This window comes from Ictalurus furcatus, chromosome 11 (assembly GCF_023375685.1).
Source record: "Ictalurus furcatus strain D&B chromosome 11, Billie_1.0, whole genome shotgun sequence".
In the NCBI taxonomy this organism is placed as follows: domain Eukaryota; kingdom Metazoa; phylum Chordata; class Actinopteri; order Siluriformes; family Ictaluridae; genus Ictalurus; species Ictalurus furcatus.
The window spans coordinates 21,197,329-21,214,689 of NC_071265.1; the positions used below are offsets into that span (position 1 = coordinate 21,197,329).

Consider the following 17,361-nt stretch of genomic DNA (forward strand, 5'->3'; position numbering starts at 1 on the left):
TTTGGCTGCACACAAGAAGCATCGGAAAGTGGCATTTCTTTCAAATACAAGGCCAAAAATACGAGCTGACATTTCTCAGCTTTGTTTGTGTGGGTGCTACAAAATGCCACCAGGCTTTGCTCTCATTTGAGGTACATTTACATTTGAATTTTCAATATTGAAATGCCAGTGACTTCAACAAGGTGTATTGTAAATGATCTAAAAACCCAGCTAAATGACACCATCCGTGAAACATCACAGTGAAGCAGTCAGTCAAATAGGATATTTTGTGGATCTCATGAATGGATTTAGTACAAGATCAGAAGGTTAGGCGGGCGGGTTTATTATTTCTGCATGGGAATATTTAAAGTGACATTTTCTACAAATGAGAGGAAAACAGAAGAGAGAAAGAAAGAAGAGGGGAGAGGAGTGGGAATGCTGAGTACCACCTAAGGGTGTTCCTTTTCTCTCTCCATCAGAGAGGCTTTTAAAAGCTTCTATCGTGTGCACCCTGATGCTGCTTCCTGACTCCACCAGAGGTGCTGTATTCCTCTTTTTAAGCCTTTTTGTATGTCCTTCTCTATACAATTTCCCTATCTTTCTTGCCATCTCACATCATCTCAGCTGAACAGACAGGGGGAGAGAAAGAGATGTGGGGAGAGATTAAAAAAAAAAAAAAGCTGTCATGTTGTACTGTAACTAGGCTGTGTATGGAGTAACCTAAGGACAGCAAAGCACCATGTTCTGTTTAAATGTCACCACACAGTAAAGTTTTAATTAAGTGTCTCATTTTGGACTCAGATCAAAGCGTGACACTGTGCTTTATCCTGATGGGGCAAGCTGTTGTTAATTCAGTTTTCAGTATCAATCACTCCACAGTGTTCTAAAATAACACTTCAATTAAACATTGTGCCACAGCTATATTTTATACATGGCACAGAGCAAATGTTATGTCTTTGGAAAAAAGGGAATGGATAATCTTAAATGTGAGAAATTAACAACATTTCTATATTGTCGTTCTGCTTGATATCAGTAATACAAACATTAATTCGTTCAAAATCAGCTTCATTCAATCATAATTGAATGAAGCCCCAATTATTGCCTCATATGTAGTTTTTGCCTTGTCACCTAAAGAAAGACATGCAAAGGTCATGAACAGTAAAAAACTTATGATTTCACTACCAAATTCAGCACACAATAAGATCCCAAACCTCAACACCTTTATAAAAGCTATACAACTTAGAACACTTCATCCAAGAGTTTTCAAGGCCTGCAATCTTCTTATTCACATATGCTCACATGAAGGATGAGATAGCTGAATAATACAGTAACCCAGCTGAGAAGCAGTGTTTCAGCCTGAGGAGAATCACTAGCTTCTCTCTTCACAGCCAAACATCCAGACACGCTGAAGTGAGCTGAGGCAGCCGCCTTCACTTTGACAACCAAATGAGAGGAGACTTTGGAGATAACAAACAGACTGGCAGATGGAAATGTGTGTGTGTGTGTGTGTGTGTGTGTGTGTGTGTGTGTGTGTGTGTGTGTGTGTGTGTGTGTATATGTATTTTACATGGTATAGTACGCAGGTAAAGGTTGTCCCGGATGACTTGCTGCAATTTGTGGTCCAGTGAACCCTTCTGGAACTGCAAGCTGAGGTAATGCCTCAAGTCTGTGTTTAGCACTTTGCCTGCAAAGAGAAAGGAAGAAAGAAAAGAGGGTTAGAAAAATATATTGGGCTCAGAATGGACTGCCACTATAAAGCAAACATGCATGCAATAGGCTGTAAGGCTCTGACATAAGGTACCAATTGCCTGATAAGACTTTGCAAGAATACATTGAAACATCAAGGTATACAGTGGTGCTTGAAAGCTTGAATTTTCCATACATCTCCATAAATATGACCTAAAACATCAACAGATTTTCACACAAGTCCTAAAAAGTAGATAAAGAGAACACATTTAAACAAATGAGACAAAAATAATGTACTAGGCCATTTATTTATTGAGAAAAATGATCCAATATTACATATTACATATCTGTGAGTGGCCTCTAGGATCAGCAGTTAATTTGAAGGTAAAATTAGTCTTCAATCATTGAGATGCCAATCTGATGTGAGTGAGTGTCCTGTTTTAATTAAAAAACAGGGATTTATCAAAGTTTAAACCTCATAACACTTTTGTGGAAATGTCACAGATATGTAATATTGTATAATTTTTCCTCAATAAATAAATGACCAAATATAATTTTTTTGTCAGATTTGTTTAATTGGGTTCTCTTTATCTACATATAAATCTGTTGATGTTTCACGTCATATTTATGCAGCAATATAGAAAATTCTAAAGGTTTCACAAACTTTCAAGCACCACTGTAAGTACACAAACTATTTAGCAAGAGTAACACCTAACAGCCAAAAAAAAAAAAAAGGGGAAACCCCCCCCATAGACAGGACGGGGATAAAGACAGGACTAGAACAAAACATAGGCATGCTTGTCACCATGGAAACTGTAACATGAAGAGTGAATCCATAAAAATAAGTACCAAAATGCAGTACAGACTGTCCCTCCCAGACTCAGTGTTCTAGCTAACAGAACGCTTTTTTGGGAACCTAGTTTTTTTTCATCTGACTGTCAATCCTAAGATTTTGCTTTGAGCAATATATCTCTGCACTGCCACAGTCACATAACAGACACAGTGCATGTCCCATTTAGCTTTGCTTGCTTGATTCAGCAAGCACAGCCTTTTCAAAAAAAGTTAACAATGCTGACAGTCTTACCACACAAACAGACATGAAATGAAGGCCTCAGAAACAGAAGTCTTTTTGTCTCCAGTTACTTTTCTCTTCACCAAACTTTAAAGTGTTGGTGAAAGTGGGAGAAGTTTGTGGAGGAGTGGAGAAGAAAGAAATGTAGATAAGAGACTGAATGAAGAAGGGAGTGATGGCAGAGAACTGGGGAGCAGACGATTCACATTATCGCTCTCTCCCAGATGCCAACACACCTGAGCCAAACCATCCAGAACATTGAAGGTCTGGTACAGGTGTGTTGAAAACAGATGAAACAGATTTAAAAAGAAACAGCAATAACACCAACAGAAGGGAAAACCAATGATGCAAAGAAAGAGAAGGAATATAAATTATAACACAACCCTGTAATTCATATGGCATGACATGGCATAATCATCAAGCCAAAGAATATAAAATATTATTTTATATAAATAAATTGAATTACATAAAATTTTATTGTATTTGTATACATGCTCCATTGTCACAAAGGAGCTTTACAGAAATCTAGATGAAGATTTAGAGCCCTGAAGAGCAAGCTAGAGGCGACAGTGGAAAGGAAAATCCTCCTGAGAAGACATAAGGAAGAAACCTTGAGAGGAACCGGACTGAAATGGGGAACCCATCCTGTATACTGTTAGTAAAAGTTCTGGAATGAGTACATGAGTGTCTTTATGATTACAGCAGCAGTGGTTAAGTAAAAATCTATTAAGAAATACTTCAGACTACTGAACCTTACATTCCCAGAGGCACCCTACCGTCCACCTTGCCCTGCACACTGAAATCTGATTGGTTGAGTGATAAATAAAAAAATGTTTAAAAAAAAGATTTGATGTCAGCAGTGCTTTGAGTGTTTCATTCTTTGAAAAGAAAAGTTAATGGCATTCTGGTTAAGGAAAAATGTCGTGTTTATCCATCACAATATCATCTCTTCTGATGACAATATGTCAGAAAAACAATGACTATTGAGTAAAACATGACAGAAATTAAAGTGTCCTGTTTTTGTATTGCTTTTTTTTACCCTGAAGGCAGAAGTGTAAAAGTATGGCCAAACATTCACCCACACACACTCACACACAAGCTAACAGAAGGTTCTCAGTCCTGTGGGTTTGTGAAAGCTCTCGGAGCAGCTGTGATCTGACCCTTTTTTGGATCGGACATGAAGGAGAGATGGCAGAAACGTATCACATTTTCAGTCTCTCAGTTACAGATTTATTTACACACCCACAAGTTGTTAATATCCATAAAAATGTTGCATCATCATCTCTCTCCCTTTTTCTCTCTCTCTCTCTCCATTGTTGATTGTGCTACTTTTGACTGTCAGGAGATGCATCCTGTGGTCAGACTTAGGGACCTCTTTGCTGAAAATATCAACCATCAACAAATCCCCCCTTCCTTTGTTGTCAGCTCTCCAACAGTGAGGGCCCCCAAGCTTTTACTTTTCCTGCTGCTATTGCTCCAAGCCTTACTTTCTATAATCGCACCCTGACTCATTCCACTTTTCTGAGAAAGTGGGACATGTGACAGACAAGGAATCATCTCCAGCTTTCAGACCGAGCAAACCTCTGACTCCACTGTGCACCTCTATCTCTCCCTGGGCTTCCAAAGACTTCTGAATTTCTAAATGAATCAGCCCTGGTTTACCAGGACCCAGATTCACAAAAATCACAATAAACAACAATAAAAATCATAATTGATCATTCATAGTTCTTAATTTAAGTATCATCAGGGGAAACAACAGTGGTTCAGTGGTGAAGGCTCTGGGCTACTGATCAGAGGTTAAGCTGCTACTGTTGGGTTTCTACTGAACCTGTACTTGTGACCATAATGTATTTTCCATCAAGTTTTTCTAACTCTGCTATTACACGTTAAACAGAGTGTGAGGTTTAACAGCCCCTGATGTTAACTAGCCTCAAATCAATTTAACAATTATTTTTATAACAGCCCCAGAGAACAACACTAATGATATCTAATACAGTCTTTAAGGGTATAATTCTGTCTGTCACAGATTCTCTTCCACTAAATTTACATCAGGAGTTGGTAATTAAGTTTATTTTTAGCACATCATTTGAGGGCCAAAGTGGTGACCAGTGTTATTCACTACAGGTGCGATGGGGACATCATCATCCCTGTAATCGATTCATTATGGGTTCTATTAATCTACAGTCAGTAAAGGCTACACTGAAAACTTTCTGACAAAATGTCTTTTTCTAAGCCATGCACAAGACAGGGGCATATTGAAAAATGGGAGTTTTAAAGACAAATGGAAAGAGAATTATTATCTTATTTTGCCATTATTCACCAGTGTCAAAGCCAATATGTCTGATGTATAATGTATCTGCAAAATTAGCCAGGAGTACAAATACAAAACATTATTTTGCTGGTAGATACACAGTGCATTTAACACAACTTTCCCACCAGAGTCAGAAAAAATAAAAAATGAACTAATGAATATGAACTAATGAGACTTACTGCTGTCAGGGACTGGAACGTATTTACAAGTGCAGGTATTTATACAAATAAGCCAAGTGCCAAACAGGATCATCCATGAACACACAAACAGGAGTGAGAGCAAGAACAATGTGGTATAATTAAGCAATATTGCATAAGCAAGAGTGCAGTTATTCTGAATATCGGCAGGCTCAGGCTCATGCCTAAGGCTGAACCACAGCCGTGCTGATATTCAGTATAACCACATAATGTTGAGTGCAATATTGCTTTTATACAACAGTTCTATAAACAAGAAAGTGATATACTGTAGAATGTAGAAGTGACATTTGACACAATATGACTAAATGTTCTGTTTATTTTTGCTCCGCTAGTGGAAATAGATCCCGAAGAAGCTACATTCACTTTATAGCACTGATGAGCTTTCACATTTTAAGTCAAAAGTTACATTCCTGAATCGTTTGCCATGTCTGCTGATGGTGTCGCTAACACTACTGTAGTAATGGTTTTAAACTAGAAAGTGGAATTTTATGTGGCAAACACAGTGGAGTCAAGTGGAGTGATGCACACAGTGAAACATCCCAGTGCGGTTATTGTAAATATAAGCAATCTTGGAATACTGCTTGACCAGTCACATTAGTTGACCACATTAACTGGTGTATAATACAAGAATAACCAAAGTGAGACACAACAACACATTACAAAAGCTTTACAATTTAATTCATTTAAATTCAATTTCTGTTTAATTTTTGCTTCAAGTAACTTTACAACAAGCAACTTTAAAATCTTTCATTTATTCATCTTCAATAACCTGGTCAGTGATTCGATGAATCACAAGCCTATTTCAGGAACACTGGGTGTGTGGAGGGAATACAAACTGAATGGTATGGCAGTCCATCACAAAGCATCATGGACACACTCAATTCACACAACTGACAAATCAGAGTAGACAATCCACCTACTGACATGTTTTCAGGAGGTGGGAGGAAACCCGCACAGACACAGGGAGAACATATGAAACTCTACACAGACAGGATCTGAGTTCAGGACTGAACTTGGGACCCTGGAGCTGTGAGGCAACAACGTTACCTGCTGCCCCACTATGTTGCCTTAAAGCTCAGCTCTTTCCAGGCTTGGGGTTTAAACACATGAGTACATTTGTCCACTGGGTTTTATGCCTTAACCATTTGGCCATCCTGGTGTAAATTCCATCTTATGTTTAAAGTTGCAGTACTACACTTTTGCCTCTCTATCACCATCTCTGTTTGAAACATAAAATTGCAAGTTACTTGCAGACTTCTGGGGGATATGGTTTCTTGGAGTAGAGGTAAGTTGCTTTCTCTCATAGCTAGCAAAAAATAAGTGCAATTTACCCCCCTGACCATAACAAAAAAAAAAAAAAACATAGTTAGCTAGCTACCTATTGAGCCACTGAAATGTCTTACATGTTCAGCAGAAAAAAGCCATATCTGCATCAGTCTTCAATCCCTTCAGATCTCCTTCAGAACCTTCAGAGCTGTCGCCACCTCTCAAAAGCTATGGCAATATTTATTGTCATTTTAGCACGGGCTCTGTTGCTTTCCCTTTTTGACTGCAGGCTCTCCACAGTTCGAGGCTTCTTGTTTTTGACAACAGGTGATTCCCCAGATGTCAACGATGATTGCCGTTTAGAACTATCCAGATTAAAAGCAGCCATCTAGATGACAAGTTTAAATTCTAAGCAGCTGTTGTAAGAACAAGCTACCTACACTCGACCATCCTTAGCACCCACACACACGATATCGTAACTGGCTCTTCTTCCTTCTGTTTATGGACGTGATGTAACCACACAAAGGTAAATGACGTCAAACTGACATTTTCCACGAAAGCCATGAAGGGGATATAGAGCCAGCCTGTACTGTTCATACCCAACATTGTGACTCCATGGACTCATGTTGCTTGTGTCATAATGCAAAAATTGTGCCCACTGGAGATGTGATGTTTTTGTACTGGACTGCTGTTTCAGTAGCCTATTTGAGAGCCCAATTAGTGGTCTGACATGGCATTCTGCATAAAATGGTGAATTCAGATTCATTTGCTTGTCTGCTTGCATGGTCCTTGACATTTTCCTTTAACCCAGTTGATCCACAAAACTTGGTCCATATGATCTAACACCCTCTTCTATGCATGAGAATTTTAAACCCAATGTGAAAGCCAGTGACTGATTTTATGTCACACTGATTGACTTACACCCATACACCTACAGAAAAGGTCAAGAATAATAATGAAGTAAGTGTGGAGAGAAGAAGTGAGAGAAAGATGGGGAAGCAATGAATTCTGCATCATTAAATCTCCCCAAACAGTCAGGCTTTCCATTATTCTTTGCTTTTGGTGTCTCTTTTGTATCCACTTGTCTGAGACAATATTGTTAGTCACCTTCCAAAATAGGCATAAAAATACTTCCCCATCAATTTTTTTTTCATAGAAATGCTTCACAATTGTGCTCAACAATACATACTTGACAACAGTAGTGAATCATGATTGTGAATCATGTAAACATATTATACCACCGGCATCATTGCATCCTTTTCTGCCTCCGGACAGCAAATATCCAGCTTTCATAATTTAAAATGAGAAATTCTCAGAACAGTCTCTGAAACACACAGTATGTGAGTATATGTGTACAGTATGTGAATCCCAGTTCTCTTGCTTGCTCTGTAACTGTAAAACTCTGTAAAAATGTCAGGTTTCTGAACATATATAAATTACTGAATTATGAAAGAGAAAGGAGAATAGACATTTTCTTTTAAAAGCAAACAAACAACAAAACTAGGATTTAGTACAGACATGGGTTATGATCACAACACACAAACCCACTCATATACAGATTGTAATCGCAAAAAAAGTTGGAAGATGAGAAATAGGCAACTAAAAGGCAATCTCTGTTAGAATTTAAAGGAGAATGAGAAAGCAAGGAAGAGAAAACAACAGGAAAGAATGACATGTGTTTGATCAGAGCACAGAAACTAGATTGGTAGTAATGGGAGAGAGAGTGTGAGAGTGTGAGAGAGAGAGAGAGAGAGAGAGAGAGAGAGAGAGAGAGAGAGAGCCCTGTTGCGATAGTGATGTTATCTCCAACCGTCTCATTTACCAAAGGAAGTGTGTGATGTAGGAGAAGATGTACGATCAGCACCAAGAGCAACTGTAGCTATTAGAAATCAAGGACCTTATTTCCACCCATATGTGTTTATCTGATTTACAGCATTCCAAATAGTAGACACTGACAAAGGAGTAGAGTCAGTTCACTGGTTAAAAAAGAATGGAATAAAGTGCAAATCTCTACATGGGAGATGGGTGCAAGCCCCACCCTTCAATAAAAAGTGACAATATTGGCAAAGGAGAAAAATGGAAATGACCAGGCCTGTCAGATTCTTACACTGACATTTATACAGATTCAGGACATTGTTGTCTCCATAAAAGTCCTGACTGGTCCTCATACCAGAGATGTTATTCTATATCTCTCCATGCCAACAATCAGAAACCAAACTTCACCACTAATATGTCAACTTGAGATTATAGTGTTATTACAGAGGAGATACAATTTATTTTGGATTAGATATATGGTTATATTAGCTATATTAGCTATATAGCTATATATTATTTCTGAAAACTGACAAAGATATTCCTAAAAGTAATGGAAACAATCCATGAAAGCCAGAACAGGTAAACATCAGTGTTAGCTACCGAGTGATACAACAAGAGCAAATCATAAATTTCTTCCTTTAGGTCACTACATGGGTCTACATACTTAGCTCACTTTAGTGCACTTCATTGGGGTTTAGAAGCTTTTATGTTTTTTCACTGTATAGTGCATGTATGCAGAGTAGGAATCCAACCATCAGGTCTGACTATCGCTGTTACTATAGAAACAGCTGTAAAGAAAGCATCATTTAGCCTTTACCCACTTATTATGGAAAGTGTGCATGCACAGTAGCTGGAAAAACCTGAAAAATATATTTTTTTGTCATTGGAACTAAATTTTTATACATTTTTTGATTTTCGTCAGATTTTTACCCGTGATTTCAAAGCCATGTTTGAAACATCAGCTTGTCTATCAGTTTAAGGTTTATGAGTCCCACTGACAGCCTAATGGCTGCCAAGTGCACAGACTTTACTATAAGGACTGTAAGGATAATAAATACTACACCCAAAATCCTATCTAAAAATTCTTTATGATCTCTAAGGGCTTTGAATGTATGCCATCAGTAAAAATATTCTGTAGTCCTTTCAGACGCTTCCCAATCCAACAGCCATGATTGATGCATTGCATCAGCTGCCACTGAGAGATTAATGAAAAGGGCAACAGAGTGATGCTTAGCTTTAAGACAGCTTCATTTATCATTAGGAAACAATAACGTACTGTAGCCACTGTGGCACCATGAACCCTTAACACAACATGTACTCCTTGACCCCTTAAATGGATTAACAACACATAGGCAAATTCCTAAGCAAATCTATCTACAGTTGCTCAGAAAATCTCACCAATTACGCTCAATTCAGCAGTCTCTGTAAAGCAGAGGTCAACACACAGCCTTCTGTACTACATAAGAGAGAACTCAAAAACAAATCTCTGTGTGTGCTCATAACTTATGTATTCTGTAGCTAGTATTTATAATGAGTTCCTGGTAAATTATACACATTAGAGTGGCCACAGAGCTGAGGGGGTCCCTAAGAACAGGCACACTCACTTTAATGTCTAAAAAACACGCACATAATATGGTGATTATCTGCTACAAGCAGCTTCCCTGAACTGATGTAGATGCTACTGACAATTATTACCTAAGCTCATAGACATTTACATATGTTTAAAATAAAACATATTACAAACCAACTGTGGGGGGCAAGGTGGCTTAGTGGTTAGCAAGTTTGCATCGCACCTCTGGGGCATAGGATTTGATTCCTGCCTCGACCCTGTATGCATGGAGTTTGCATGTTCTCCCCGTGCTTCAGGGGTTCCGCCAGGTACTCCGGTTTCCTCCCCCAGTTCAAAGACATGTGTTGGAGGCTGATTGACATCTATAAATTGTCCATGGTGTGTGAATATGTGTGCGGTTAGCACCCCATCCAGGGTGTTCCCTGTCTTGTGCCCCAAGTTTGCTGGGATAAGATACAGGCTCCCTGCGATCCTGTGTCGGAGAAGCAGTACAGAAAATGGATGGATGGATGGACTTGCTGAAAATGATTTATGTACAACAAGTGCATAAAGTTATGTAAAATAACTAATTATGTAGTTCTGTTCCCTTTCAAAGGGAACTCGACGTTGCGTTTAGCATAACAGTATGGGAGAGTCCTTGCACGCGCGACCTGTATCTGAAACTTGTGTAAAATCATACCTCTATTTATAGGCCTGCCATGATCAGCTGACGTGGCAATTAAGCGCGCTGCGTGATATAAATATGGCACCTGTGAACCGTCAGCCTTATTATCTTCGGCGAGACTGCATGTCGGTTGTTTGTGTAAAGAAACAAAAGACGCTTCATTTCCTCTCTATCTTTTCTCAAAATCTCAGAACTTTTCTATCCCTTGTATGCGGCCAAATTTAGGTCTGCGTCATCTGAACCGTACTCTGCGGACATACAGGTTCAAGATGCTGACACCCAAACTTATCGTTCCACAGATTCCGTTTGAGGACTGGTTTGTGATGATAGATCTAAAAGGTGCATATTTCCACATAGAAATATGGCTAGCCTTATCCCCTCACACCTTCACAAAGTTCATGGATGTCATTCTGGCTCCATTGTGACTCCAGGGCATCCGTGTATTAAACTACCTGGACAACGGGTTATTTCTAGCACGATCCAGGGAACTGGCGGTTCAACATTGAGATGTTGTTCTCGCCCACATGAAGAGCTTGGGGCTCAGGTTGAACCTCAGAAACGTATGCTTTCTCCAGTGCAGTGCACACCTTTTCTAGGGGTTATAAGTATTCTACTACAATGAGGGCGTTTCTATCCCCAACATGCGTAGGGTCAATCCTATCAACAATGAGCAAGATAAAGTTGGATCTTGGCATCCCCTCCAGTCTCTATGCGAGACTATTGGAGTTTATGGGCAGCCAACATCATAACATTGGGCCTATTGCAGGAGACCGTTTCAGTGGTGGCTGAGAAGTTGGGGGTTTCGTCCAAGGACGAAACCTCTGAGAGTAATCAGTGTCATGCGGCGATGCCTACGTGCTCTGAGAATTTAAGTGTCCACGGTTTCTAGCCTTGGGTCACACTCTAGGAGTGTCTCCATAGCGCAAGGCAGTAATGACAGACACCACCCTCACGGGCTGGAGCGCGGTCCAGCTGTCCAACTCACGGTCTCTGGAGTGGCCCTCATATGGAGCGACATATAAATTGCCTAGAAACGTGGGCCATATTTATAGCACTGAAATTCCTTCTTCCTCAATTGAGAGGTCATATGTTTACAGACCACACAGCGGTGGTCTCATATATCGACCACCAGGGAGGATTATGTCCACGCCCCATGTTCAGGCAGGCGCAACTAATTCTTCTCTGGGCAGAGGGAAAGTTGTGTCAGTGAGTGCAATGTATATTCTGGGCAACTGGAATGTGGGGGCAGACATCCTGTTGAGGCAGGGGCTGAGGTCCAGGGATTGGTGGCTCCATCCACAAGTGGTGGAGTCCATATGGCGGAGGTTTGGCCAAGTGGGACTGCATGTGTTCGCCTCCAAGGAGACAATACACTGTGGTTCACCCTCTCTCCTCCCGCACAATTAAGGCTGGACACCATGGTGCACATGTGGCCGAGGCCACATCTGTATGCTTTTTCCCCCCAATCGCTCTGTTCCCACAAGTTCTAGCAAGAGTTCGCCAAGTCAGTCTATGTCTGCTGCTAGTAGCACCTTATTGGCCAGCTCAAATATGGTTCTCACAGATAATATCCCTGCTAGATGGCACTCCTTGGGGGATTACCATTCCACAGGTGTACTAACTGTAGACCCAGTGAACTGCGCAATAGCTACAGTCCTGGAGTTCTTACAAGAACATTTCTCAGCAGGGTGGGCTCCTTCTACAATCAGGGTTTACGTGGCCGCCATTTGGGCCAGCCATGCCCCTGTTGATGGAGCCTCTGTGGGGCAACATCCTCTAACTTCGAGGTTTATGTGTGGTGTCAGGCGGCTGAGGCCCATCTGCAGGCCATGCATACCTTCCTGGGACCTTTCAGTGGTCCTGGAAGGTCTGTCAGGGGCCCCATTTGAGCCCTTAGAGACAGCCTCTGAGAACCTTCTGACTCTAAAGGTAGTAGGAGATCTACAAGCTCTCTCTGTTGCCCTTTCCTGCCTTGACTTTGCCCCTGGGTTAGCCAAGGCCTTCCTGTATCCTAGGCCGGATTCTATTCCTAAGGTGCCTACATCGGCTGCCCACCCTGTGGCGTTGCAGGCTTTCTGCCCTCCTCTGTTCCTCACACCGGAACAAGATAGGATGCACCTGCTGTGTCCAGTAAGGGCTCTCTGTACTTATGTCCACCGCTCCGGCCATTGGCATAAGTCGGAGCAGCTGCTGGTCTGCTTTGGCAGCGACAGTAGACGTGATGCTGTGTCAAAGCAGCGCATCTCTAATTGGATAGTGGAAGCAATCTCTATTGCTTATGAGGCGCGCAGTCTCGCTACGCCTCTGGGTATAAGGGCTCATTCCACTAGGGCAGTCACCTCCTCGAAGGCTTTGTCCAAAGGGGTATCCTTACAGGATGTGTGTGCTGCTGCAGGGTGGTCTATGCCACACACATTAATTCGTTATTACAGCCTGGATATTCATTCCACCCCAGGCTGGAGTGTCTTGCAGTGACCCTCAGGCTTGGGTCTTTTTGAACAGGCCGTACCCTCAGTGTGACGGAGTGGGTAATCTCGTATCCATACTGTTATGCTAAATGCAACGTCGAGTTCCCTTTGAAAGGGAACGTCTGGGCTACGCATGTAGCTTTTTGAGCAAAAAAAATCTGTTCAGTATTTCAAAAATGTATTGAAATGTTAATATAATGGTCACTGTAGTGTAATAAATGAAAGCAGAAGAAAAATGTTTAAGAGAATGCTTGTTGTTTGCTTTCATGTAACACTGTAATATGCAGTTAAGACAAAATGTAGAACACAGCCAAGCTTTTTGTTATTAGTACAAGGGAATGCCATTCCAGCTACACATTTTTACATGGCCACATTCATGAAATCTGTTTCATTGTGCCCCACTGCCGCTTATTCAGATGGCAGGCTGCTTGAATAAGAGTAGAACTCAGGTGAATGGGCACTGATGGGAAGATACTGAGGAAAAGATAAGTACATGTTGCATAAGTGACCTTATCAGAAGGTGTGTGATCTGTAGCTGTGTAACCAGAAAGGAATATAGGCAGGGCAGAAATGTTTACTCAGTAAATGTCTCACATCAGGCCATGAATGTTAAGACAGCTTAAGACAAAAGGCTTTTAACTGCTGCATATACTCACTGATCACAAATACACTATACAAATACTGGGTAGGACTGCATTTGCTCTCAGAACAGCCTCAATTCTTTGTGGCATGGATTCCACAACATGTTAGAAACATTCCTTTTACATTCTGGTCCATGTTGTCATGATATTATAATTGGTACGGGTTGGTCAGCTGCACATTCATGATATGAATCTCCTTTACTACCACATCATGAAGGCGCTCTACTGGATTCAGATTCAGTAACTGGGAAGGTTGTTGTAGTACACTGAACTTATTGTCATGTTCATGTAACCAGATTGAGATGACTTTTGCTTTGTGATATGGGGCATTATCATGTTAGAAGTGGTCATTAGAAGATGGGTAAATTGTGGCCATAAAGGGAAGCACATGGTCAGCAACAATACACAGATAGGCTATGGCATTCAAATTATGTTTGATTAGTATTAAAGGGCCCAAAGTGTGCCAAGAAAATATTCCCCACAGCATTACACCAGCAGCAGCCTGAAGGCAGGTTGCATCCATGGATCTGTGCTGTTGATGCCAAATTCTGACCCTACCTCCAGAAGTTGAGGAAAAAAATTGACCTGACAAAGTTTGTCCAATCTTCAGCTGTCCAACTATTCCCTCTCTAGCCTTATATTCCTGTTTTTGGCTGACAGAAGTGGAACTAGATATTGTAGCCCAGCTGCAGCCCGAATTGTTTTTCTGCTCACCATGATTGTAAAGAGTGTTTATTTGAGTTACTATTGCATTCTCATTAGCTAAACTCTCTCATTAACAAGGAGTTTCTGCCCACAGACCTGGTGCTTACAGGATGGTTTGTTTGTTTTTTGCACCATTCTGTGCAAACTCCAGAGAAGAACATTCACAGAGAAAACTTCAAGACAGACAGGACATCTTGCCCAAAGTCAGATGTGTAAACAATGTACACCTCACCATCTGTCACATACCACCTTGCAGTAACCATTGACAACCAACTGTCCTTCTTACTTCACATTGCTAAACAGTCTCACACATGCAGCTTTCTCCTCTACAACGTTAGGAGGATCCAGCCATTTCTATCCATAGAGGCCACTCAGATGCTTGTTCAGTCCCTTGTCATTTTGAGACTGGTCTACTACAATTCGTTCTGGAAAGGTTTGCCCCATGCACCATCTGACCTCTACAAATAATCCAGATTGTAACTGCAAGACTTGTTCTCAACCTCCCCAAGTTCTCCCACACCATATTGCTTCACTCTCTCCATTGGCTTCCTGTAGCTGCCCACATCAGGTATACTACACTGATGCTTGCCTACAAATCCAAAAATGGACCAGTGCCCACCCATCTTAAATCACTTATCCCACTCCACTCTGCACCATGCTCCCGCCGATTCTCTACAACTGCTTGATTATAACCACCATCTCTCAAAGTACAAAGGAGACATCAATGCTTTTCTCTGTTGTGGCAACCAGGTGCTGGAAACAACTTCTCCTGGCTGTCACTGGCTGAGTCACTGGCTGTCTTCAAACAATTTCTAAATACCTACCTCTTCACCAAGCACTTTAGCACTTTCTTATTGGAAAAAAAACCTACTGTCTTGTGCTTTTTCATACTGTACTAAACTCTCCAACACAGATTTTAGACTGATGGTACTCTTAGTCCATGACCCAGTGAACTAAAATGAGGATGTGTTTTTGACAGAGACTAGTAAGCACTTCTGTAAGCTGCTCTGGATAAGAGCATCTGCCAAATGCCATACATAAATATGTATGCACATGCATACTGTATGTATCTTTTTTTTCCTCTTAAAATGTTGGATGTTTTGATTCTGTTAAATACAAAATGTATTTCTTTCCATTACCGGAGGAGAAGATGGTGAGAATTGTCATGTAATGGTTTTAGAGATGGATGCAAGTGCAGTTAATAGATTTATTGAAGAGAGAGAGGCAGACAAATCCAAATGGAAAGGCAAAATATGTGGTCATAAACAGGCAAAGATCAGGCAATCGACAAACAGGATATACTAGACAAAAACAGGAATCAGAAACACGCGGACGAAAACAGGATCAAAAACCATGGGACTAGAAACGAGGATGAACGGCTTAGTACGGGTCTGGCAATTAACACAGAGAAACACATACAATACTTCGCCCCAAACAAAGACACACGAAGGGTTTAAATAATTAACATAATCAAAGAGGGATAACACAAAACAGCTGAGACATTAGGAAAGTTCCAATAACATAACAGGGATGTAGACAAGAAAAATCATAACAAAACACACGTGTCGAAAGTAAACAAAGTCAATGTGAACCCGGAAGTGCGTGCTGTCGCGCTATGGGCTGCTGAGCACACTGCTTGCTCCAGTGCTCGGCACGAGAGGAAATCTGTGACAAGAATTAAGGTGTTATAGATAAGCAGGAGTTTTTAATGGAAATGTGAGGTAAAAATGAACTTAATGGATTATCCTTGTTTTCAAGGTTGAGGTGCATACTTTATTTGTAAAGCCTCATTGCCTTTGCCAGTCCTTCACACTTGATGGACACAGCCCCTTGCCAATCACCATCTGTCCATCTGCAACAAACATTCTGTATTTCACAGACATCTAAGGAAACCGAAGCACCTTTAGTAGTTTAATATATAGAGAGGAAAAAACATGGAAATATTCCATGGAAGAAAACTTTTTTTTATATTTGTCATAATACTAAATATCAGAAATACTCTTTAATGTCTTTATATTTTAATGAAGGTTACACCAAAATCAATGTTTTTTTTTTTTTTCAAACATGTTGCAGGTAATGAAATTAATGAATTAAGGAAATCAAAAAGTTTAACCACAAGCCTCCTTCAAGACTCATCTGACTCTTTTCTCTTCTCAGACAAAAGAGCCAAAAGCCCCTCCAGGGGATTGAATCTATTAAACCTTAATTATACCACCAGAAGGTTCTGTTTATTCTGTCAAACAGCCCATGGAGAGGTGAAAAAGAATCACTACAACATTATTTTTTAGAGGACAGGGTATCAAGTACAGGAGAAGTGACGAAATTCACACTTCTGAACATCCTGAATTGAACCCAGACAGACTGAGGCTACGTCTACATTAATCCGGATAGATCTGAAAACGGCATTTTCATTTTAAAATGCTCTCAGTCTACACTGCTAATTTCAAAAGTTTTCCAAAAATTGCTTGTCCAAACGGAAATGTCTGAAAATGCTTACATCCCTATACTGCACATGTGGAAAAACATAAGAAGCTTTGCCCTGTCATTTCCATCAGGTATGTGAAAATGCAATCTGAAAGTTGTACAAAGTGACATTAATCTTTAGCAAACTTATCAAACTGGATAGCAGGCACAACAACTACAGTACAACATCATCCACCATCTTGTTTGTTTTGAGTTGTATGGATCACATGACTGCATCACATGACTAAAAACACATAATTGCTTTTGAGTATCTCCATTTTCTCAGTCCACACTACAATGCGAAAATGGCATTTTAAAAATGTATCCAGATTATATGGGAGAGCACTTTCAAAAAACTCAGTTTTCACTGAACAAAAAAGCCATCTCAGAGTGGATGGAAGGTCAAAACGTTGAGAAAAAGATACGTTTTCAGATCTATCTGGATAAATGTAGCCTTACCCTAAAAGTCAGAGGCAAACGGAGAGGAGAGTGACTTACAAACTGCCAAACTGCACAAATCTGCA

At 40.5% G+C, this 17,361-nt stretch overlaps 1 protein-coding gene across 1 annotated transcript in view; it reads right to left on the reverse strand.

Moving 5' to 3' along the window:
* The window catches only part of LOC128615092 (membrane-associated guanylate kinase, WW and PDZ domain-containing protein 3), a 128,736-nt gene that overhangs the window by 42,466 nt on the left and 68,909 nt on the right, over positions 1 to 17,361 (reverse strand). The window contains exon 2 of the mRNA XM_053636945.1: positions 1,547 to 1,663. Coding sequence (XP_053492920.1) covers positions 1,547 to 1,663 — 117 coding nt within the window. The remainder of the gene's footprint in view (positions 1 to 1,546; positions 1,664 to 17,361) is intronic.